Source organism: Terrapene carolina, unplaced genomic scaffold (assembly GCF_002925995.2).
Source record: "Terrapene carolina triunguis isolate 2854851 unplaced genomic scaffold, T_m_triunguis-2.0 Scaffold68, whole genome shotgun sequence".
NCBI classification, from domain to species: Eukaryota; Metazoa; Chordata; order Testudines; family Emydidae; genus Terrapene; species Terrapene triunguis.
Genome location: NW_020664419.1, coordinates 19140910 through 19165938, shown reverse-complemented (window position 1 = coordinate 19165938; position 25029 = coordinate 19140910). Strand labels below are relative to the sequence as shown.

General features: G+C 44.1%; 1 protein-coding gene across 2 annotated transcripts in view; it reads left to right on the top strand.

Annotated features, from left to right (window-relative positions):
• PTPN12 (protein tyrosine phosphatase non-receptor type 12) overlaps positions 1 to 25029 on the top strand; it is a 148538-nt gene that overhangs the window by 102217 nt on the left and 21292 nt on the right. For both annotated transcript variants that reach the window (XM_024196972.3, XM_024196971.2), the window contains exon 12: positions 9183 to 9268. In XM_024196972.3, coding sequence (XP_024052740.2) covers positions 9183 to 9268 — 86 coding nt within the window. The remainder of the gene's footprint in view (positions 1 to 9182; positions 9269 to 25029) is intronic.

Below are 25029 nucleotides of genomic sequence, written 5' to 3'. Positions count from 1 at the left end.
TCCTCCTGTCGCCACCTCTCCTCCCGTTCCATGTTTGCCCGGTGCATTTGGGACAAGTTCTCCCTCCACTGTGTCTGCTGGGCTGCCTGTGCTCGGGAGCATCCCATTAGTTCAGCAAACATGTCTTCCCGTGTCCTCTTCTTCCTCCTCCTAATGTGCGCTAGCCTCTGGGCAGATGTGGCTGTGGGAATTGGAAAAAGGGAGTGAATTCCTGAGACAGATCAATGTATCTGTGAACAGAGAACATAGTCTTTCAACAAGACCATGCAGAGCACCTATCACACGCGCACTGAGGACAAGGTCGAATTTTCGGCCCTCGCCTACAGTGCCTGCGGTCTTGCTGTGGCGAGCTGAGGAGCAGGGCAGGACACCGGACTTTGTCTAGCTGTCAAACATGGTAAGCCGTAGACTTGTGGCTGCTTAAAACTTTAAGAGTGGCACTGGCCTCCTTTCGCATAGAAAGCAATGCGAGTCTCTGCTGGCAGCAATCCTGCAAGCATGAACTCTGGCCCTGTCCCACCCCCTCGCGGCTGTAAACCGCGTGGCTGTAAACCGGCGGTTGCAGTTCTGTAAAGGGACGGGCAAGCAGTCCCAATACTAACTTTCCCCTACCTAATTCACAGCAAGGAGTCATGCCAGACATCACCCTCCTGAAGGTCTTGGAGAGCCAGAAGGAGCGGATGCTTCGTGACAGCCTGCAGAAACCGGGGCCATTTGCTGCAATGCTCTGCAAGGCCATGATCCCCGAGTACCTGCTGGCGTTGTGGCAGGGAAATGTCTCATACCACGGGGGGCCTAACAAGCTCTCCCTGCCCAGGAACCTGCTCATGAGGCTTGAAAAACACCTGCAGGAGACCTATGAGGAGTTCTCCCCGGAGGATGTCGCCTCTATCCCCGGATACATTGACCAGTTTTTGGGTTAGGTGCCCTTGGAGGGACAAAAGAGTGCAGCGTTTTGGGCAGTATAATCATGAAGCGGACATTGTGAAATTTTTTGAAAATAGACTATATATTGAAGCGCCCAAAGACAGACTAATCATGATACACTTTGCACAGATTCCCGTTTTGTTGGACTTTCCTGTTTACATGTTTTAAAGCACTTTACCTATTGTTAATATTTTAAATATGCCAGTTATGTTATGAATAAATGTTTAGATATTTAAAACACTTACTGCTTGATCCTTCCCCTGAATCTGTGTCTGGGATAACGGCTGGGGAGGGTTGGTAGGGGATCTCTGTGAGGGTGATGAAGAGCTCCTGGCTGTCGGGCAAATCAGCGTTGTAAGCGCTGTCGACTGCCTCGTCCTCCTCATCTCCTTCCTCCTCTTCCCCGTCCGCTGAGGAACCGGCCGCGGACAATATCCCATCCTCAGAGTCCACGGTCAGGGGTGGGGTAGTGGTGGCGGCCGCACCTAGGATGGAATGCAGTGCCTCGTAGAAACGGGATGTGTGGGGCTGGGATCCGAAGCGTCCGTTTGCCTCTTTGGTCTTCTGGTAGCCTTGTCTCAGCTCCTTGATTTTCACGCGGCACTGCGTTGCATCCCGGCTGTATCCTCTCTCTGCCATGGCTTTAGAGATCTTCTCATAGGTCTTTGCATTCCGTCTTTTGGAGCGCAGCTCGGAAAGCACGGACTCATCTCCCCACACAGCGATGAGATCCAAGACTTCCCGATCAGTCCATGCTGGGGCCCTCTTTCTAGTCTGAGATTGCACGGCCATCTCTGCTGGAGAGCTCTGCATCGTTGCCACTGCTGCTGAGCTCGCCACGATGTCAAAACAGAAACTGCGATTCAAACTGCCCAGACAGGAAAAGGAATTCAAATTTTCCCGGGGTGTGGCTGGTCAGAGCATCCGAGCTCGGACTGCTGTCCAGAGCGTCAACAGAGTGGTGCACTGTGGGATAGCTCCCGGAGCTATTAGCGTCGAATTCCATCCACACCTAGCCTAATTCGACATGGCCATGTCGAATTTAGCGCTACTCCTCTCGTTGGGGAGGTTTACAGAAATCGATTTAAAGAGAGCTCTATGTCTAACTAAATAGCTTCGTGGTGTGGACGGGTGCAGGGTTAATTCGATATAACGGCGCTAAATTCGACATAAAAGCCTAGTGTAGACCAGGCCTAATTGGATAAGATGCAATAAAGTTGTCATAATAAATAGAAGGATGGAATAGTGAGGGATGAGGATAATAGTAGTAGGAATATATGGTTGTATAAGCTATGTACAATCCAGTTCTGAATCATAAAGTTGTGAATCATAAAAAAAAACAAAGTACACATCTGCAGTCCCATCTGTCTAGGTCAGTGTTTTCTTGCTGGTGCAGAACCAAACAGGTCTCAAAGCATACTGCAGTTTGAGTTTCTTCAGGAGGGTTTTGAGAAGGGTCTTATAACACTGCTCTACAGCCAAAATGCTTCTGAATAAATGTAGTCAAACTTTACTAATTCTGGGTCACTGAGAACGAAAATGATGCTTAAAATTGTTGATTGGCTCTAGTTTTCCAGATATGCTGTTGGGTCAGTATATACGACCCTTGACTTGGGAATGGCGGAGGATAAGTGAGTTATAAAGGGAAGGGATCTCAGTTTAAACCAGAAATGACTAAAATACATCTTTGACTGGATCTATGAATATGACTGGGTTTGGACAGTACTTGCTTTTTAGGCAAAACAATGAATGATACAATCTGAAGCTGGTATTGCGTCATACATGATATGAATTGCATCATGTTATTCCTAGAAGTCATGGATGATGCAATCATAACGAAGCTTACATCACTCTGCTGAACAAATTGCCCTATATCAGCTCTAGAAATTATACAGTGTCGTGCTCTCTTATTTGTCAGTGTTTGATTTTGCAAAGGGACACATTTCTGTTTAGCCAAAGTGAGCAGAGATGCCTCGTTGTTGTGTGAACTGCGCAGATAACTTCTGCTATGTTTGTGGTGAAGTGACTTTTGCATCACAAAAGCGCAGTATAACCACTGTGGTTAAGAAAGCCTGTCACCTTTATTTTGGCTGCAAAATTGGAGATCAGGACAAGAGGTGGGCCCCACACATATGCTGCAACACTTGTGCAACAAATCTTAGCCAGTGGTTGAACAGGAAAAGGAAATCTATGCCTTTTGCAGTGCCAATGATTTGGAGAGCCAACAGATCATACCAGCAATTGTTACTTCTGCATGGTGCCTCCAGTTGGGAAAGGTGTGTCAAAGAAGAAAAAGTGGACTGTGCATTATCCAAACATTCCATCAGCTATACGCCCAGTACCCCACGGAGAAGGACTGCCGGTTCCTGATGCACCAGAATCATTCTCACTTGAGTCAGACGAGGAAGAGGATGAAACTTCTGGTCCTGAACCATCAATGTCACAGGACCCACATTTTCTCCCATCCTCCTCCTCTGAACCACACCTCATAACACAAGGTGAACTGAATGACCTTGTCAGGGATTTGGAACTACCCAAGAGTAAGGCAGAGCTGTTGGGCTCCAGACTACAGCAGTGGAATCTCCTGGCAGGTGATGTTAGGGTTTCCATGTTCCGTGACCGTCAAAAGGATCTTGTCCCATTCTTCTTCATGGAAGGTGATCTTGTAGCCTGCAACAACATCGATGGTGTGATGGCAGCCCTCAACATCGTTCACGATCCAGATGAGTGGAGACTGTTCATTGATTCATCGAAGACGAGTCTTAAAGCTGTTTTACTGCATAATGGCAATGTTTTGCCATCAATTCCAGTCGGTCATGCAGTCCATATGAAGGAAACCTAGGACAACATGAAACAACTTTTGAGGTGCATAAACTATGACCAACATCAGTGGCAGCTTTGTGGCGATTTGAAGGTTGTTGCTCTCTTGCTTGGTCTGCAGACTGGATACACAAAGTACTGCTGTTTTCTCTGCGAATGGGATAGTCGTGCAAGAGATTCCCACTACATCAAGAAAGATTGGCCACTCCGACAGTCATTGGAGCCTGGGAGGAAAAGTGTTCAGCATCCACCACTTGTTGAATCAAGGAAGATTTTGTTACCACCCTTACACATCAAACTGGGTCTGATGAAGAACTTTGTCAAGGCCATTGACAAAACACAAGCAGCTTTCAAGTACCTCCGTGGAAAATTTCCAAGGTAAAGTGAAGCTAAGATAAAGGAAGGTGTCTTTGTTGGTCCTCAGATTCGTGAACTTCTTCGAGATGATGCATTTGACCATGCACTGCATGGCAAGGAAAAGACGGCATGGAAAGCCTTCCAGTTAGTGGCAGTAAATTTTCTCGGAAACAACAAGGCAGACAACTACAGGTTGTTGGTGGAAAACCTCCTCAAGGCATACAAAAGCCTTGGTTGCAACATGTCACTAAAGATACATTTTTTGCACTCTCATCTAGATTTTTTCCCACCCAACTGCGGAGCAGTGAGCGACGAGCACGGCGAGCGATTTCACCAGGACATTGCAACAATAGAGAAACGCTATCAGGGCAAATGGAGCCCATCAATGCTTGCAGACTATTGCTGGACAGTGACAAGAGATGCTCCATTTAATGAATACAAGAGACAAGCCAAGAAGCGCCGAGTAGACACTGAATAGGACTAAACTATGTACAGAATAGTTTTTTGCCTTTTGTTTCATAATAAATTTTATTTATATAACCCTTTTGCTGATTTTTAAAGTGTTACATAAACAGGACAGGGGAAATATTATCATGTAACGCAACCATAAACTCATGAAAAGACCTAGGTTTACAATTTATGATTAAAACTCTATTATCTACACAATATACATAGACATAAAATGTAAAAACTTAAATATCTTAGAAACAGTAGCCAATCAGTTGTTTTAATTGTCATATTTGAATTCAGCACATCAAAATACATAATAAATAGCACATTTTATCTCTGAAGCAGACGACTTGTATTGTAGACCAGTGTAATTTAATGCCCTTTGGGTTCAGGCATTTGTTCTTAGTGTGCTCAACGAGGTAGCCAGTATGGGCTCAGCCTCTGTTGATAAGTTTCTTTAAGGCAGTCTTCTTCCTCATCCCGTTAAATCAACAGTCTCTCCCTGTAGCCTGTACCTAGTCTATAAACTCTGATTCCCTTGAGTCACTAAAATTCATTCTTCTTTACATATTGTTTTTTGAAGTTTCTTTTCCCATGGACGTTAGTTAGCAGTTCTAATATGACTCCCTATTCTTCATTTTCCACAAGGATATAGTAGTTGTCTTGGTTTTCTACCAAAGTTGGTCACTTTTTTTACCTTAACCAGGAGCTCTCCCTCCCTAACCTCTGCCCTAACATGGGGCAGATTGAGATCCTGCACTATTCCCTAGGGAAGTGGTTCCCAAACTGGGATTCGTGAAGCGTTACAGGGGGTTCTCGGGGAAAAAATTCCCTAATGGTGGACAGAGCTGTCCCTAGGGACCCCGGGCAGCATGGGACCAGCAGCCTGGAGCCCCTGGACATCCAAGAGCTAAGCAGATCAAAGCAAGCATATCTATCATAATGAGGAGATTTAAACTTCAAGACTCCTTATACGAAGTGGAAAGGGAGGTGGATATTTTTTGCTGTTTTTAAAATTAAATAGGCAGCTAGTACTGTTTTTAAAATTATTATGAAAAACAAGTTTAAGCTTTGTTGTAACGTGTTGTTGTTTGCCTGGACTGCTCAAGATCTGAATGCTTGTGTAGTAGGAACGATTTGAGTTGGCTTCTTAAATACCTTCCTGCTGTTTCGCATCTGATACTCCTTGATGAAACATAGGAGTCTTGTCTTATAACCGGCTTATTCAAAGTCATACAAGCTACAAAAGTCAGATCTTGGAAGAGTGTTGCTATTTTCATAATGTAATAAAAATACTGTCATGATAAATAATAATTAGTGTGTAATAAGCATATCATAAAAACAAATTTTATATTTCCAAGATCAATGCTTTTATAATTTATACTCAGGTAAAGGAGCAAATTCCTGGAAATACTAATTTTTAGAAGGGGGTTCGCGAGACTTGACATTTTAGTGAAAGGGGTTCACAGGTTGTTAAAGTTTGGGAACCATTGATGTAGGGTGACCAGATGTCCTCTTTGTAAAGGGACAGTTCCGTATTTTAGCCCTCCCGCAGGTGTCCTGACTTTTTCTTTAAAATGGGCAAATTGTCCCGTATTTTCTGTCTTCCCCCACCCCACCAGTACTGGCGGGTCCTGCTGCTGGCTGGATCTCTGCTTGCCACCCACCCACCACCAGTGAGTGGGGGGCGTCCAGTGGCTGACGATTGGGGTGGGTGTGCAAGGCTGGTGGCGGGGCAAAGATGCAGTGTGCGGGGCTGGCTGCTCTCTCTGCTGGTGCATCAGTGCAGCCCCCGCTGTGTGCCGGCTCTTGGCCAGCAGGGCCCCATCCCATTTCCAGCTGGCACTGGCTGCACGCGGCGGTGGCTGGTGAGTGCGGGCAGGCAACAGGCAGCGGCCAGTTAGGTGTTACCTCTGCTGCCCACCCATCGGCCCTTTACATGCTCCCCCCCCCCCCCTCCCCCCCCCGCCCTCCCCCCCCCCCCCCCCCCGTGGGGCGTGTTCCACTCCCAGCGCTATGGGGAGAACCAGCCCCTTGTCAGAGCGCACAGCTCACCAACAGCCTGGCTGGCAGGCTCCTTCCTTCCCCATTGTCTCTGGCTGGGCTGGTTCCCTGGGAAAGCCCAATACCCTCCAGCCTGGGCGCTGGCCAGGAGGAGCTAAGCCCTGCGTGTGCCAAAGCCCCGCACAGCGCTGGCACAGGGAAGCCTCTACACTAGGGTTACCATATTTCCACAATCAAAAAAGAGCACACTGGGGGGGGAGCCCCACTCTAGCCCTGCCCTGCCCCGCCCCCATCCACTCTCTCTCCCTTCCCACCCCCTGAGTTCCCCCCTCAGAACTCCCAACCCCCCCCCCGCTCCTTGTCCCCTGACTGCCCTCTCCTGGGACCCCTGCCACTAACTGCCCCCTAGAACCCCACCCCCTATCTAAGCCTCCCTGCTTCTTGTCCCCTGACTGCCCCCGCCTGAGAACCCCCCACCCTAACTGCCCCCTAGGACCCTACCTTGTCCCCTGACTGCCCTGACCTTTATTCACACCCCCGCCCCCAGACAGACCCCCGGGACTCCCATGCCCTATCCAACTGCTCTGCTCCCTGCCTGCCTCGACCCCTCTCCACACCCCTGCCCCCCTGACAGCCCCCCCCCCCGAACTCCCGACCCATCCAACCCTCCCCTCCCTGTCCCCTGACCAGGGCCGGCTTTAGCAAGAGCCCAGGAATCTGGCTGCGCTCCGGCCGGGGTCGTGGGGCCGGGCCAGAGGTGCTCGGCTGGGGCCGGGCCAGTGCACTCGGCCGGAACCGGGGCCGCCGCCCTGGGGCCCGAGCCGGGTGGGAGCCGAGCCGGGCCGGAGCTGTTGGGGCCAGGGCCGGGGGTGCTCGGCCGGGGCTGGGCCGGCGCACTCGCCCAGAACCGGGGCCGCCGCCCTGGGGCCTGAGCTGGGCCCGAGCCGAGCTGGGCCAGAGCCGCTGGGGCCGGCGCCACTTGGCCGGAATCGGGGCCCGGGGCCCGAGCTGGGCCAGCGCCGCCGGGGCCGGAGGGAGCCGCTCAGCCAGGGCTGGACTGGGCCATGCCGTGCCGCACCTCGCCTCCTCGGAGCCCTCCTCCTCGCGTCGTCTCCCTCCCCCCCGCAGCTTACCTGCTGCTGCCCGCCTGTCCCTGCTTGTTTTCAGACTTCCCGCGAACATCTGATTCGCGGGAAGCAGGGGAGGGGGAGGAGCAGGGGGGCGGAGCATTCAGGGGAGGGGAGGAGGGGGAAGACAGCTGCGGGGCCGGGCGGCGTGGTAAGGCTGCAGGGGATGGGGGGAGCCGGGAAGGGGCTTTGGCTGCCCAGAGGCGCTTGGCCGCCGCTTTTCGATCTATAAATAGCCGACCGGGGGGAAATCCCGGACACTTTGAGATTTTTAGAAATCTCCCCCGGACGGCTATTTATAGACCGAAAAGCCGGACATGTCCGGGGAAATCCGGACGTATGGTAGCCCTACTCTACACCAAAGGTACTGCTTAGAAGTCAGGTATGTGGTTGCCTGTCAACTAGAATTATAAAAGACTGTCAACTACTTAGTGTAAATAGGCCAAACACTGTCAGAAGGCAACAGTAGGTCACATGTGCCCTGGATCACATCTGACTGATGAGCTAGGAGTGATAGGCATATCAGTTGAAATTAATGTCATGTTTCTGGGAATAAATTACTTGTTTCTGAGATGCTGGCAATGCCTGTTTGAAATATCTTTAAAAAGAAAATTTGCGAAAGTTAGCTTCAAGAAGGTATCTTTTTCAAAAATATTGTGTATTCCATTTTTAATAGTGCAACTTCTGAACTTGCCTTCAGAATTGTTATACACATGTTTAAGGTAACTGTGTACATGAAAACTAATATTGGCTTTGTCTGTACCTGGTGCAGTTCTAGTTAGTTAACCTGAATACTAAATTTCTTTAAAAAAAAAAAGTGGAAAAAAACATTTTCCTTCTGCAATGGCTTGCTGTGTAAGGCAGGAGAATATCTCTTTGACTTTATTTTTAAATACAAAGGGATACTGTCAACTTGAAAACTAGTCATTTTAGGGAAAATGCATTATCTTGTATACTACTCCCTCCTATTGAATCCCTTTTCCAATTTGTGTTTTCCTTTTGTGGTTTGAAAGCTACATTTTCCCCAAGATGGGAAACTGATTGTAAAAGGGAAACAGTGAGACTCACTATACACTCAGTGCTGTCAAATACTTAAAGTAAACAACATGAAAAATACTTCATTACTAAAGTGACAGATGAATCTGAGATTTGTTATACGCAATATTGAATAATGGTAAGTAAAAAAAATTGTTCAGAAGTGGGTTCTAAAGTTAATGTTCTTTTAAGATCCTTGTCTCAATTCCCTCAGAGTGCTTTTTTTGGGAGAGGGGCTTTATAAATAAAATGTATGTATAGAACGTAATCTATACTTAAATTGGAAGCCGAGGCAAGTGTAAGGTGGCTTAGTGACTTGCTGTTGTCACTCCATGCTTTCTTCAAGTTTGGTTTGGGTCCTCCTTCTGTTTCAGGAACATGTAGAAGTGTATTAAATTCTAGTGATCATGATTCTTTCAACTTTGAATAAAATATAGTTGGATTTATTTATTTTTTTGGCAGAATGAAACTAGTACAGAGAAAACTGTCAATTCTGTAGATCTTGAGAAACAGGACTCTCCTCCACCAAAGCCTCCACGGACCCGCAGGTACTGTTCACCTTCTGAGTTTTGAGCTTAAAGAGAGTTACAAAGTTTATACTTATATGACCAATTCTGTCTTGTTTGATATTGCTAATAATCCATATTTTGTACGAACAAATGGATTTTGTGAAAGTGTAACAAGTATTAATTTACATAATTCCAAAGGCTAGTTAAAATGTAATTCACGCAGCAATTGTTCCCCTTGTTCTAGCAATTTGTCTTAGGACACTGAATAAAAGTCTTGCATCACAGCAACACCACGTGTGATATTTAACAGAAATCCTAACCTAGTCAACCGTTACATGATCTCAAGATAATATACTTCAGAGATTCACAGAGGCATACATAATTAAGTTAATGTTGAAAGTATGTTTTAATGTGGTCTATTTTGACCTTTGAATGTATTTTTGCAAACTTTAGGGGGGAAATTTACGGTTTGAATGTTGTAAATCAAGTGCTGCTTCTTTCCTTTTTGGGCTGTGAAGAGTGTGTGCTTTCTTTTTATAGTGTTTTTATAGTGAGCATATAGTTAACGTCTTCCATGCTTCCTTTAGTATGGGGTATCAGAAGCTCTTCAAATTATATATTTGTTTTTTCCACCCGCTCAAAAAAAAACAACCACCTAACAAACCAAAATAAACTTCTCAGCAAAGCCTTGTTGGCAAAACAAAAGAACTTTGGAATATGGAAGCCAAACCTTTTAAAGATGACCCAGAAAAAATAAGGAAAGCCTTCAGAAAGCTAATAGTAAACTTTTTTGAATCACCATGGCTCAGATTTTTAAAACTATTTAAGTGTTGCTGCACTCAGTGTCACAACACCTAACTGACTTTGGAGCCTATACATCATTTGGGATTTAGGCACTTAGGAGTCTAAGGTCTGGTCTACACTGGGGGTGGGTGGGGGGAATCGATCTAAGTTACGCAACTTCAGCTACGTGAATAACGTAGCTGAAGTCAACATACTTAGATCTACTTATCGCGGTGTCTTCACTGCAGTAAGTCGACGGCTGACGCTCTCCCGTCAACTCCACCTGCGCCTCTCGCCCTGGTGGAGTACCGGAGTTGATGGGAGAGCGTTCGTGGTAGACGCGATAAATCGACCCCCGCTGGATCGATCGCTGCCCGTAGATCCAGTGGGTAACATAGACAAGCCCTAAATCAGCAATATTTTGAAGACTTTCAGGCTGCAGCTAATGTTATGACTGCATAGTCGTAGCAATAGAAGCCCGTTGAAGGGAGGATGTTTAAGAGCTTCCCCTAAATTGTCTATTTACAAAACTAACAAAGACATTTACTTTATCATATTTCCCTGATCCTGTAATATTTAATGCACACAAAAGCTATTATAATGGTATTTTTGGTTATGTGTACAGTATATGCACAGACTTGCATACAATGTTATCTGTTATACAAACATACATTGATATTTAAAGCTTATATTTTTAAAGGTAAAAAGGAAGAACAGTTTAATAATTAAGAGAAATGGTTTTACCAACTGACCTTTTATTTATTCAATGAGAAAAAAATTAAAACTGAGAAGTTGGGAGACTGGATGTACAGATGTAAAATAGCTTGCAGAGTCAGGCACACAAGGGTCTAGAGATACCTCCAGAAAAAGAGAGAGAAAGGAAAATGAGACATGGAGTGACTCTGAATGGTTAGTTTTGCTCCCTTTCTAGAAAGATAAACATAAGCAATTGGAAATTTAAAGCAGACAATAGTTGGGAGACAGCATGAAGAAAAGATGGTGAAGGAATACCTTGTGGGGAGGGGTGGGGGGCAAATCAGATCTACATGAGAGGCACCACTTTTTTTTCCCTCCCTCTTTTTGGTGATGTGGGGAGTGTGGGAGCAGCTAAGACTTCTGAATAGCCAAATTTTTGGTGCACATGTTAGATATGTCCCTTGTTATATATAATGTAAGATACCAGGTAACTTTCTCTAGTGCTTTCTCTAATGTTTCCTTATTTTCAACAATATGTAAACAATATAATTAATCTCCATCTCAGAATTATCTGCATGTTGAATTGCTTAAACCCCCTTGTTTTGCTTTTTATTTTTCTCAAACTTGTTTCTCTTATTAAACTAGTTTAAATTGAAGGGTTCTGAGATTTTTTTTTCTTAAGGTCATAAACATTTTGGTGACATAATATGCAGTTTCTTGTTTAAAAAAAATGTGAAAAAACAGAGGTACCCGATGACCAGCAAATTTAGTACCTTTATTTTTAAGGGCATAAAGGAAGATAGCCAGTCAATGAATATTTTCTTTGCAAAATATTTAGACATATAATGGAATTAGTGACTCCACTTATGAGGAAATGAAGCTTTTCAATCAACCAACTCATTTATAAAGTTATATTGATAGAATTTTTTGAAACATTTACTGTTTTGGTAGATACAGCATACGTTTGGTCTTTATAAAATATTTTATATAGTACAGTATAAAAATGTTTTCAGTTGGTTAAATACCATAGCACAGATTAAAAGTTGTATGACAGATGTTAAAGTTTTTACCATTAAAAATTAATCTCTTCCAAATGGAGTACCACAGGGTCAAGTCAGTATTGGAGGGCATATACTTTTTAATACTTTAATGATCTAGAAGAAGGCTGAAGATCAGCATTAATCATACTTGCCAGCCTCTGAATTGGAGGAACATTAAACATACAGGATGATGTATCCACACTAAGTGGCTTGGAGAGATTAGAACTGTGAGTTGTATACAGTAAAATGGGATTTAAGACGGAAGTCCTTTTGGTTGGAGAGAAAAATAGCATGTGTACAAACTGGAGATAAAAGCTGTCTAGAAACTAGTGAGTCAGAATGAGTGGAGAGAACACGTAAAATGCATGAGAGATCACATTGCAGTACTGTTAGAGAGAAGTTAATTCTATTCTCAGAAATAGTGATTTAATTTAAAACTAGAGATGTGGTGATCCACTTTGAATCTACGTTGATAAATGATTGTTCCAGAACTAGAATTTTTCATGCAGTTTTGGGGTCAACTTGAGGGTACCAAAAAAAAGCAGAGGAAATCACATGAGTGGCAAGGAAATCTCATCAGGATTAGAGAATAAAATGAGATCCTGAGTAGGCTAAATTTAGCGTCTGGAAAGGATGTCTTACAAGAACGTGATCAGTCTAAACAAATACCTTCAAGGAAATAGAAGTGGAAAAAAATGTTCACATTATTGCAAGATGACATGGAAAGGGGCAATAATTTTAAGGCCCTTTTTCCCTAAGACTGCCCTATTTCTCCTGTCCCCCTTCTCTTACCTCCCTCCCCCCTTCAGTAGTTTGGGCATTGGAACTGTTCTCAGCAGTGGTGGTTATGTTTGGGAGGATATTATGTAAGAGATTTAGTGGGTAAAATAGTCCCGAAAAAGGTGTGGCATTCAGCTAATAATCTGTGTGGTCTTTTCTGACCCCAACTACTGTACCTTTGCATCACTTTTGGAGGTGAGACTAACTTCTGCCACTTTGTAGTTTCTTATGGTGGAGACAGTTATTGTAATAATGCTCATGGTGTGCAAGATGCATCCCAAACACAGATGAAGATATAGTCCCTGTCCTGGAGAACCTAGAATTTAAAAACACAAATGGAGAAAACTTTACTTGTTTGTAACAATCCTATCAGGGGGACAGCCTCATGGCTGTCTTGTTAAACACACTGTTCTCTTGCACACTACTACCCTCCCTGTCTTTCTCCCACAACAATTCCAAATTTTAATTCCAGTGCCACTATGCCCCTTTTCAATATTCTGTTTCCTTCCTCCATATAGGTGAGACTAAAAATATTAATATAAACAGAATAGCTAAGTGGGTTACAGACATCTTGTTTCTTGGATATCTCCTTGTAGAAATGGTTTTTAGGTGGGATTTAAATAGGGTGCAGTGGCTTTACTGACCAGTTCAGGGAGGGTGTTCCACGTTCCTAGTCTATTCTGAATAAATCGCTTGTTAAAGTATTTAGCTTCCTTCAGGAATATTGGTGGAAAATGTTTAATCTTCTTTAGATTAACGTTTTTAAGACTTCCTGTCAAATGGGTACTTAAGAGAATATATATGTTCAGTTTCTAAAGGGGTTAAAAGCAAGCAATCGTTCTTACCCAAGGTAGTAACTTAAAAGGGGAAAAACAATAGAACCTTTTATTTTCTTTACATAATGCTCTTTGAGATGACTTTAGAAAATGAGCAATCAAAAATTGCTCATGTCTTTAACACTAATCAGCAAGCTATAGGTTTTAGAAATTATTTATAGCTTTGATTTTAAACAAACTGAATGGAAAACGTCACTAACTGTATGCATGCACCTAAGTAACTGTTGTCTACATGTATGATATGCTCAATTAAGCAACAAAATTTGTTAGAGCATGAATGAATAGGCCATGGGATATATTTCACATGTTATGAAGCACAAAGCTTGAGCGATTTCAGAAACCCCCCAAAATTCCTGAATGGTCCATCAGTCCAGGTTCCAGAGAATCTTTTTTTGAATCTTTTTTTTATAATTCTATTTACCTTTTTAAAAAAAAGTTATCTTTCTGTGTTAAATACTATGATAAAAAGTAAACTGTGCTAGCTTTATTGAAGCAAAGAAACAAAATTACTCTTCAAAAATCTGATCCTAAAACCGCTTCTCCCCCCCCAATCCCCAAGAGTAGTGGCATGACCACTGAGCCATCACAATTAGCAGAGTTTCTCACTGTAGAGATGGAGGAAGATAGAGATGTCAGAGTGGAGTAAGGAACTGGGCCAGCACATCAAATCCCTATCAGTCTTTGCTTCTGCTCTAGAGCTATAGAACTCTTCCTTCTACCACAAATTACCTGGATTTCATGTCCCAAAAATCTGCAGATGCATTTTTTCAAGAGGTTATTTTCTTACTATGGCATCCCACTAACATGCTCTTTTCTTGATCTTGGCTCACATTCCCATATGACCCCCTAATCATTCCTTTTCTCTGCACTTCACTCCCCACTTACGTGTGGTCAGTGGTAATACTACTTACCAGTTTCTGAGTCTAACCTTTTTCTTTCCATTATTGCAGGAATATGTTTAAACAGTTTTTTATTCTTTAATTTTCAGTTGGCTTATGTATATATTTTCTTCTGTTCACTGTATCCAACTGTTACAGTTCTTGAATTTCCCCTCATATACATAGTTTTTATTAATGTTAACAGTTACAATAGCTACGGGAAAAGTTTGAATAAAGTTCCTGGATTGGGTCCTTTTTATCTTAGCTCTTCCTGACTGACAGTTTTAGCTTCCTCTGTTGAAGGCGAAGAGGTCTGATCCACTTGGGAGGGATTTGTGAATATGGCTTCTCAGAAGATAAAATAATGTGCCCTCTGTCAATTTAACTTCATATAACTGTTAGCCTGAGTTTTATCTGCAAGCATAAAAGTATAATTGTGCATTACATATTTGGCCACAGCAACCATTGGTGTATATCTATTGATAAAATTATAATAAACTTTCATGTACATATTAATAGGGGTGAGATGCTGCCAAGAGGATTTTTTTTGTAAAAGAAAACAGGCTTATACAGGAAATGAAAAGAAATCCTTTAATACCTCATTGGGTTGAGTGATCTTGGGATATGTCTGCACTGTAATGTAAGCCTGGGCCCAGACTCAGGCTAAAGCCGTAACCCTTCCCCTTCAGTCTACATGCAAATCTCTTGAACTTGTGCTCTGACCCAGGGTCCCAGGACCCTGTGAGCATGGAGGGTCTGTCTGAACCCAAGTCAAGATTGAAACCCAGGGTTCAAGCCCTATTGTTTTGTAGTATAGTGTAGGGGTGTTTTGCAGCACCTCTCCTTTCCTGGACTCTAGTCCTTGGAGTCCACCAATAATCTCCCACAATGCTATGGGCCAACTTCCTTTGTCCTCTATCTCGCAAGAATCAGCAGTCGACTCCATGGAAATGGAAGCACCCTCCTTGTTCCAGTGCAGCAGCTTCGTGTTTAACCCCTCCATTTTATTCTGATTGCCAAGCTGCAAACACACCCTAGGAAAATCTTCGGTGTTTGCAATGGATACTGACCAGATGTCACTTTACAAAGCATGCTGTTTCATGGTTGTGGGAGCACAGCCAGATTTTAGCTAATCTCTGGTGCAAGGCCAGAAAAACTGGATTTTAGTAAGAGTACTAGGAGTGACCATGAATACCAGCTACTAGGAAAGAAGATGGTGGCACGGGAAACTTATCGGACCAGCAATCAGTGCAGAAAATGGATTAAGCAGCTCAAGAGTACCAGAAAACCAGGGACCACAAACGCATCTCTGGCTGCTCACTAACATCATGCCCATTTTATGATGAGTCTGACCGGGTGCTGGTGACTGCACTTGAGCCGTCAACTGTGTACGATGACCTGGTAAGCTGGGATGGCGTCCAGCTGGTCCCAGAAGCCAGCAACGAAATAAATAGGAGCCAGTAGCAGGTGCCGAATGAGGCAAATGAAGTAACTCTCTTGGTGAAACTGGTCCTAGGAGGAAGCTTTGCCGCAGGAGCAGCTGCAGCACATCTTGAGGATGTACTTAGAAGAGCTTTTTTTATGCCCCCTTGGAGGAAAACCCCACTGCAGAACTGGCTGCTGAAACAGAAGAGGGAGAAGCTGCCCCAGAGCCGAGTAAGTTTCCGGGTCTATTTTTGTGTTTGTTAATATAAGAATGGGAGCAATTTCTACTGTAAGAGCCAATACAAAAGAGATGATAAGCCCTAGATAGAAGCGTGTATCCATTAAGGCGGATTGCATGCCAGTGCCATGGCGTCACGAGGCCACCCTCCCCACCACAGGGAATTCAAAGTAGAGACTAGGAAACACAAACAGTAAAACAAGCATATAAAAAGAGAATTTTTACTGGGAAGGTGCTCATTTTTTCTAATAAATTCCAGTTTGTTAAAATAATAAACTAATATTACTTTCCCTGTATGTATGTCGCTCAATACACTGAGTTGATAACAAGCTGCCTGAAAGGACTGAACTGTATGGTGGTGAAGTGGTTCAAATGTAGTACAGGTTCAAATGTAGTTCATTTCTTTTAAATGTAGTCTATACATTCCATGGGTGATGAGACCGCTCGTTCCAAATATGACTGGGGAGGTTGAATTCAGTCCATAAATTTGCCAGGGGAGGGAGGGAGTAGCTGTCTCTTTTCGTGCAGTCCTAAAAGACTGTGTCAGAAGCCATAAGGGAGGTCCGAAGCAATGTGGAAGCCCAAATGCAGCATCCTGTTGATTTTCGACCATGAATTCTGACCCAAACCCATAGCAGGAACTCCAGATAGTCACATTTTGAGGAAAGGTGTATTTTTCAGGGCCACCTCAATAGTTTACCAGCCCACTCCATTTATGGATGTGGTGTTCAGTCACCATATGTATGAATACTTTGGTGGCATACACTTTTTCTCTCACTGCGATTTAACCTGGCTGTGTCCAAGGAGCTTCTGTGCTCTGGAGCAGCCCTCTGCCAATATATTGACATTGAGTGATATTCAAGACAGTAACCTTCTGTGTCTTGTCCTGTTCCAGACCCCTCGAACTCTACATGTTGCAATACCTCCTTAGCTTACCCACATTGCAGAAGCCTGACTCGTCGTACCCTCGCAGACGGTTCCAGGAGGAAGCATGATGAATTCGATTAAAGTTCTGGATTGGGCCAATAAGTAGCGTGAGTACCAAAGGCAAAGGGACTTGCGGCAAGAAGAAAGACATGCTGAGAGGCAAGCGGACAGGCTCAGGCTGGCTTTGCAGCTTGACAGTGTAGCAGCATGGAAGCAGGCACTCTTCATAGTTCCTGGAACAGGAATGGCAGCTAAGGGAGAAGGAGAGAGCACAACAGAGAGAATTGTTTGAGTGGCTGCTACCTCTAATGGCTGTAAAAGTGCAGGCTCCTGCTGCACCTGCACCATGACCTGTGTCCCCTCCATGGTACCTTGGCCTGCATTCCAGGAACAGCTTGGACAACTCCCTGGCTGGGTGGCCCATTCGGTGGGGCCTTATGAGTGACAGGACAGGGCAAATGTGTCTCATGCGGTCCTCAGTGCTGAACCTCTCCCCCGTGGACACCCCTGTCCTGGCTGCAAGAGTGTGGCAAACATGGAGGGTGTCTTGTATATAGTTCAACTATTTGCACTTGTTTATGCACTTTTCTCTTGGTTATTTGTAAAACTTTTGGTGTTGCTGCTGATTTGGTGTGCTAAAGGCAGCTGGCCTGCCAGGCAACGGTTTAATATTGTACTTTTCCAATACATGTCTGAAAATAAAGGTTTTCATTTTGTAAAGAAATTTTATTGTCACGGCAACACATCATATACTAAAAGTAAACGCATGATCAGGGACAACTGGGAGGTTGTATGCCAGAGGTGGGGAACCTTTTCTGTGTAAGGGGACGTTGACCCACCAAAAAAATCAGTGGCGGGTCACACGAGTTCAGCTCACTTACATGGGGGGCATGGAGGTTTGGGACTTCCACCCACAGCAGGGCGAGCCAGCGCTCGCGGCTCCTGCCCCCGCCCCCCGCCCACGAGCGCCGGCTCACCCCACCGTGGGTTCGGGGGGGGGAGCCCCAAGTCTCCCCATCCCCAGCGGGTGAGTTGAATGTGTGTGGCCTGCGGGCCAGATGAAAATGAGCAAGAGGTAAGTTCCCCATTCCTGTTGCATGCAAAACCTGTATCTCAATAAAGCTATAAACATCAATCCATACTGTTTTTCCCCCCCTCCCACCCCCGCATTTCATAATAAGCAGTCATGTCATTCAGAAGTACAGTACATGGTGATCAAATCCCCTCCCACAGAAGCAATCAATGCTCTACCCCCCCACCTCCCACGCAACAAGCACATTCATAAACATACTAGTCTCCCTCTGCCACTGGCCCATGCCAGTCCATAATGTGGGAACACAAAGCATCCCTAATTTCTGTTGCCCGGGTATATCCAGCTGTAGCTGTGTTAGACACTTAGCCACAAAAGTGCACCTCTGTCATATTTCCATTTGGGGAAATGGCTCACCTTTGGCTTCACAAAGATTATGAAGAGCGCAGCAAGCCACAATAATGTGGACAACATTGGTGACACTGGAATCTAAACAGGTCTGTAAATATTGCCAGCAGGATTTCAATAAGTCAAACGCACATTCCGTCACCACTCTGCACCTGCTGAGACTGTAATTAAACCTTCTTTTGCCAGGGCCTCTAAGATCAGGGTATGATTTCACAAAGCAAAAAGGGATATGCTGGGTCCCTGAGAATAACCGTGAGGATAGTGTCCGAGACCAATACAAGTTCAAATGAGGATTCGAGTGGAAGAGGAAAATTGAGACAGAGGCAGATTGTAATTCAAAAACAGGTGGCCGTTTATTAGTGGGGGATGAATTACAACTTGGGCTGGGGAGGAGCACCTTTACCAACTAACAATACAAATTCAATTGAAATAGGAACAAGTAATCAACCAAAAATATCACCAGAGCAGTAATATAAAACAGTCTGTGTACACTTAACAACAAGGAATCAGATAATCTACAACCAACTGCTTACTGAAAAACCAGAACAAACATACAAAACTGAGTAAACTGTAACAATTCGCCCTCCATACACTATACATGAGACTTGGTACCAAGTAATAAAGAAAAAAGGCCTAACAAACAGAATATTTACAAAGATTAATATGTACATACCACACTCCAGGCGCAGCTGACCATCAGTACAGACACTAGGGACATGACGAGATGTAACCCGAGATGACATGACACGAGTCGGCTAAATCCAGAGGAGATCCTGGCTGAAAGGGTGATCAGGCCTTCCAGCTAACACGCGGACACTCCTGTTGATTTAGGCGAGGGACATAGTTTTGTTCGAAGACCCTTGCTCATGCTAGCATCTGATTGGTTCCCCGCTCCTACACCAACCAGGCTCCGAGCTGGTGCCCTCTACATAAACAGACACTGCACCCGGCACGCTAAGCTTATGCACCCGGCACTCTGGAATTGTAGCACACAGTACCAATGTGACCCACAATTGACCAGGCGGAAGATTCAAGAATGGTCACACGACACCAAGGTGCTGCACACGGCACCAAGGTGCTGCACACGACACCGATGTGACCTTCTGACCGACAATTGGCCATCCAGACGCCATGACAGAGCATAGGGCTGCGACAGATAGTAACTCTGTTTATGACAGTCATGTGGTGGGAATCATGTCCCAGCCTGTCCAAAAATGTAGACTCCCAGTTGGTGGAAAACCCTGGTATCATGAACTTTTCCAGTGCAGTCAACATTGAGGTTCATAATGCGGCCTCTGTTGTCCACAAGGTCCTTCATAACTAAAGAGTAAGACCCTTTGTGGTTTATGAATTCATGTGCTCCTTGAGGTGAGCACACAATGAGCATGAGTCCTATCAATGGCCCCACTGCAGCTGAGGAAGCGGCGTTCCAGGTCAGCCATAAAAAAGTTGGCATATTGTGGGGCCATGCGGGTGCCCATAGCGGTGCCACTGGTCTGGAGGTATATATTGTCACCAAATTTGAAATAATTGTGCGCGAGGATAAAGTCACAGAGCTCAGCAACCAGTTGTGCTGTGGCATCATCAGTGATACTGTTCCTGACAGCTTGTATTCCATCTAGTGTGGGATGTTTGTGTAGAGAGCCTCCATATCCATGGTGGCTAGGATGGTGTTTTCTGGAAGATCACCAATGCATTGTAGTTTTCTCAGAAAATCAGTGGTGTGTCAGAGATAGCTGGGAGTGCTGGTGGCATAGGGTCTGAGTAGAGAGTCCACATATCCGGACAGTCCTTCAGTGAGAGTGCCAATTCCAGAGATGATGGGGCGTCAAGGATTTCCAGGTTTGTGGATCTTGGGTAGTAGATAGAATAATCCCGGTCGAGGCTGTAAGGTATGTTGATTTGTACCTGTGTTAGTGTAGGGAGTGTCCTGAGTAGATGGTGCAGTTTCTTAGTATATTCCTCAGTGGGATCTGAGGAAAGTGGCCTGTAGAATTTGGTATTGGAGAGTTGTCTGGCAGCCTCCTTTTGGTCAGACCTGTTATGATGACAACAGCACCTCCTTTATCAGCCTCTTTGATTATAATGTCAGGGTTGTTTCTGAGGCTGTGGATGGCATTGCGTTCTGCACGACTTAGGTTATGAGGCAAGCAATGTTGTTTTTCTACAATTTCTGCCAGTGCACATCGGCGGAAGCATTCTATGTATAGGTCCAGACTGTCATTTCAACCCTCAGGAGGAGTCCATGTGGAGTTCTTCTTGTGCTGTTGATGGGAGGGTATCTATGTATCAGTGCATTGTTCAGTGTTATCTTAAAAATATTCTTTGAGTCTGAGACAGCGAAAGTAGGCTTCCAGATTACCACAGAACTGTATCATGTTCATGGGGGTGGTGGGGCAAAAAGAGAGTCCCCAAGATAGGACAGACTCTTCTGCCGGGTTGAGTGTGTAGCTGGATAAATTGACGATATTGCTGGTTGAGTTAGGGGTACCACTGTTATGGCCCCATGTGGCAGGTAGGATTTTAGACAGCTTACAGTCCTTTTTCCTTTGTAGAGAGGTGAAGTGTGTAATGGAGACCTCCTGTCTTATTTTAGTAAAGTCCGTTTGTGTGGAAGATTGGTTATTTATGAAAGTCTCCAGGTTGGAGAGCTCTTTTTTTTTCTTGTTTTCCTGTTTGCTGTATATAGGATGCTGATCAGGTGGTTCCTCGGTTTCTTTGATAGTGTATGGCATAATCTCTCACTGTGGTCTGTGCAGTATGTAGATAGCAATGGATTTTTCACCTTCAGTTCATTTGGTACGATGTCCGTCCGTTTGCATTTGGAAAGGAAGATGATATCTATCTGTACTTGTGCAAGTTTCTTCATGAGGTTGATGGATTTCCACTCCATACGGCTAAATGCATTGCCTTGCATGGTGTCAAGTATCGGAGGGGTAGCCGTGTTAGTCTGGATCTGTAAAAAGTGACAGAGTCCTGTGGCACCTTATAGACTAACAGACATATTGGAGCATAAGCTTTCGTGGGTGAATACCCACTTCGTCACATTTTGCTGTTCAAAATGTCTTACAGGGTGGACCCAGGTTGACTCTGGGGATCTGTGCTTTGGTTTAGTGTCTCTGGCCCTGTGAGAGTTCAAACAGCAAAGAGAACTGTTTCTTTTTGTGAGCACCTTTATATAGCCTTTCACCAGAGTACAAACCAATGGGATGAGTGCTCCTGCATGTAAATTCTTCATGGGTGTATGGGGCAATCAAGAAAGCTTTGTCCTAGAGGGCCCATCAAGTCTTGATAGTTTGTCTTGATGAGATTATGAGAACCACTCTTCCTGTCTCTGTTCACAAGTTCAGAGCAGGAATTTTTACAATTTTATAAAACAAACTTATATCTTACCTTGCAACATGGAATACAAACATTACAAGTGAGATTAATGTATGCAGCAATTTACAAGCATTTCATAGTCTAAACACTAAATATATTCTTATAAAACTAATACCTATTCTGAACAAACCGAACATACAAGTGAGCTGGTTTGGTTTCCAGTTATGAGTTTGTCAGTTAACACCTATGGCCTTGGCTAGAGCTGGCACATGGTTTATTAGCATTACGCCATTCTCTCAAAGCCAGCGATTACTTAAGGAATATTCTTTAATGCCTGTCGTGTTGGGTTAAATCACACACCTGCTTGTCTCAGAAATCTGTCACCATTTTACCCATAGTCGACTTTCTAGCACCAAATGGATGGCAACGGACCTGTAACAGTCTGGGACAGCCAGCTTCTAAACAGTTATAGCAATCTGCTTCTGGACTTGCATGCCCACCCCCATGCATATGATCATACACAGGAAGGTCCGGGGCAAGCTGCTCCCAAAGGTTCAGAAATATAGCAAAAGTTCTGTACCCTGCAAAAGTTATGGACCCAGTGCTGGTCGTCCCATCTGCATGGTGATATGATCTCACGAGTCTGTGCTTGTAGCCCTGCTCCAGAAGCACCAGTGTATGTAGCAGGTATCAGTGGCTATACAGAGTGTCATGAGCAGCATCAGCTGATTTGAGTCTGCCATGTCTGTCGTCGTCGTCGTCCTGCTTGGTCATTAGCTCTGTCAGGTGCCTTCTGTGGGTCAGAAAAAGCCACCAAACTGCCCACCAGCATCTCGTGGAAGCTCTGCCTGCATCTTGAAACAGAAGCAAAAGCCCAAATAGAAGTTCTGGAAATGGCAACGCCTCCATTTTGCTGACTCCAGTTGCTGGAAGCCTGCAGACCAAAATGACTGCTCAGCAGGATTTGTTGGGGGGAGCGTTCAAATTTCCTGTAATGTGTAGCCTGGACAATCAAGTTTTTCTACACTGTACCGCGAACGAAGAGCTAGAGTGGCCACATTTTGAGAGGGCACTAGGAGATTTGGGATACGGTTGGTTGGACATGGGTCTGCGTACTACAGTGTAGACACCAGAGCCCTGGGTTCAGGTCCAGGTTAAAAATTTTAACCTAGGGTTGGCAATCCTGGATTCTTAAACCCAGGGTCCCCTGACATGAGTCCTGCTAACCCTGGGCTTACCTTGCAGTGTAGACATACCATTAGAGAGGAAGGTATCTCACAGATGTGTAGCTTTCCAGCTGAACTTTAATTTGCTGCTTGTGTGTCTGCCTACAAATAAAGGTTTTCACAGGTTTCAAATGCTTACATAAGAATGGCCAGAGTGGGTCAGACCAAAGGTCCATTTAGCCCAGTATCCGATCTTCCAACAGTGGCCAATGCCAGCTGCCCCAGAGGGAATGAGCAGAACAGGTAATCAAGTGATCCATTCCCAGCTTCTGGCAAATAGAGGCTAGGGACATCATCCTTGCCCATCCTGGCTAATAGCCATTGATGGACCTATCCTCCATGAATTTATCTAGTTCTTTTTTGAACCCTGTTATAGTCTTGGCCTTCACAACATCCTCTGGCAAGGAGTTCCACAGGTTGAGTGTGCATTGTGTGAAAAAAATACTTCCTTTTGTTTGTTTTAAACCTGCTGCCTATTAATTTCATTTGGTGGCCCCTACTTCTTGTGTTATGAGACGGAGTAAATAATATTTCCTTTATTTACTTTCTCCACACCAGTCATGATTTTATAGACCTCTATTGTAGCCCCCCTTAGTCGTCTCTTTTCCAAGTTGAAAAGTCCCAGTCTTGTCTCTCCTCATACAGCAGCCGTTCCATACCCCTAATCATTTTTGTTACCCTTTTCTGAACCTTTTTCAAGTCCAATGTATCTTGAAGCCCACAGTATTCAAGATGTGGGCGTACCATGGATTTATATAGAGGCAATATGATATTTTCTGTTTTATTATCTATCCCTTTCTTAATGATTCCCAACATTCTGTTCACTTTTTTGACTGCCGCTGCACATTGAGTGGATGTTTTCAAAGAACTGTCCACAATGACTCCAACATCTTTATTGAGTGGTAACAGTCAATTTAGACCCCCTCATTTTATGTGTATAGTTGGGATTATGTTTTCCAATGTGCATTACTTTGCATTTATCAACATAGAATTTCATCTATAATTTTGTTGCCCAGTCACCTAGTTTTGAGAGATCCTTTTGTAGCTCTTCCCAGTCTGTCTGGGACTTAACTATCTTGAGTAGTTTTGTATCATCTGCAGATTTTGCCACCTCACTGTTTACTCCTTTTTCCAGATCATTTATGAATATGTTGAATAGGACTGGGCCCAGTACAGACCCCTAGGGGACACCATTATTTACACCTCTCCATTCTGAAAACTGAGGGGTTTTTTTATCTGAGTACTTTAGACTATTCCTACTGTTAGATGCAAAGCCAGAGCTTTGATTAATTTGCAATTTAGACTTATTTCAGTACAGTAGAACTCAATTACTTCAACTCCAGCAATGATGTGCTGGTTCTTTAGGATCCGGAGGGGGTGTTTTAATTACACAGGTACCTTTCAGTGAGCCAAGTCCTTGAAGCTCTCTTATCTAATTACTTGATAGCTTTGTTTGCTAGAGAATAAGTAAGACACCTGTAAAGGAACAGGATAATGGGAATTGGTGTTCAGTAGGAAGAAAAATGGTAACTTTTTTCAAACTGAAAGTATCCTTTAGACCCAACATTTAAATGATGAAACTGATTACCTCCAAAATACTTCACAAACATACAAAGGTAAGGCAGTGCTGAAAATGGGAAAATAGAAGGCGTGAGAGAAGGAAATTGGTGGTAAAGGAAACATGAGACAATGTTTCTACATCATCCTGATTTCGTTTCTATTTCTATAGAAAACACAATAGTTCTTTATTTGAGAGAGAAGAGATTAGAATGTCGATGATGATACAAGTCAAATTGCCACTTATTGTGAATGAAGCTGCATGCTGTAATGGCAAGTAATTCCTCTGCCACATTTCAAACTCTAAAGAACCTTTTAATACATATTCAGTTAGGCTAAAATTTAAAAAGTTCAAGAATCTGTTGGCTGCTAATAGCCCTGTTAGCAGCCATTGGTTTAAATTTGTTAGTGATGATTTTAAAAACATTTTTCATTTAACTATTTTTTTTAACTAGAAAATCACCAATGGGCTATTTTTGATCATTCCTGATGCATGGGTATACGTTAGAACCTATAATTCAGTTTCTGACAAGTTGAGCAAATTGTAGCGTTTCTCCCTTATGACTGAATAAGATCTGATGCTTAAATAAAGTAGAATAATATGGTGTCTAGCCTCAGCCCACTTACGTAGGGTTTAATGTTCCTATTTTAATTA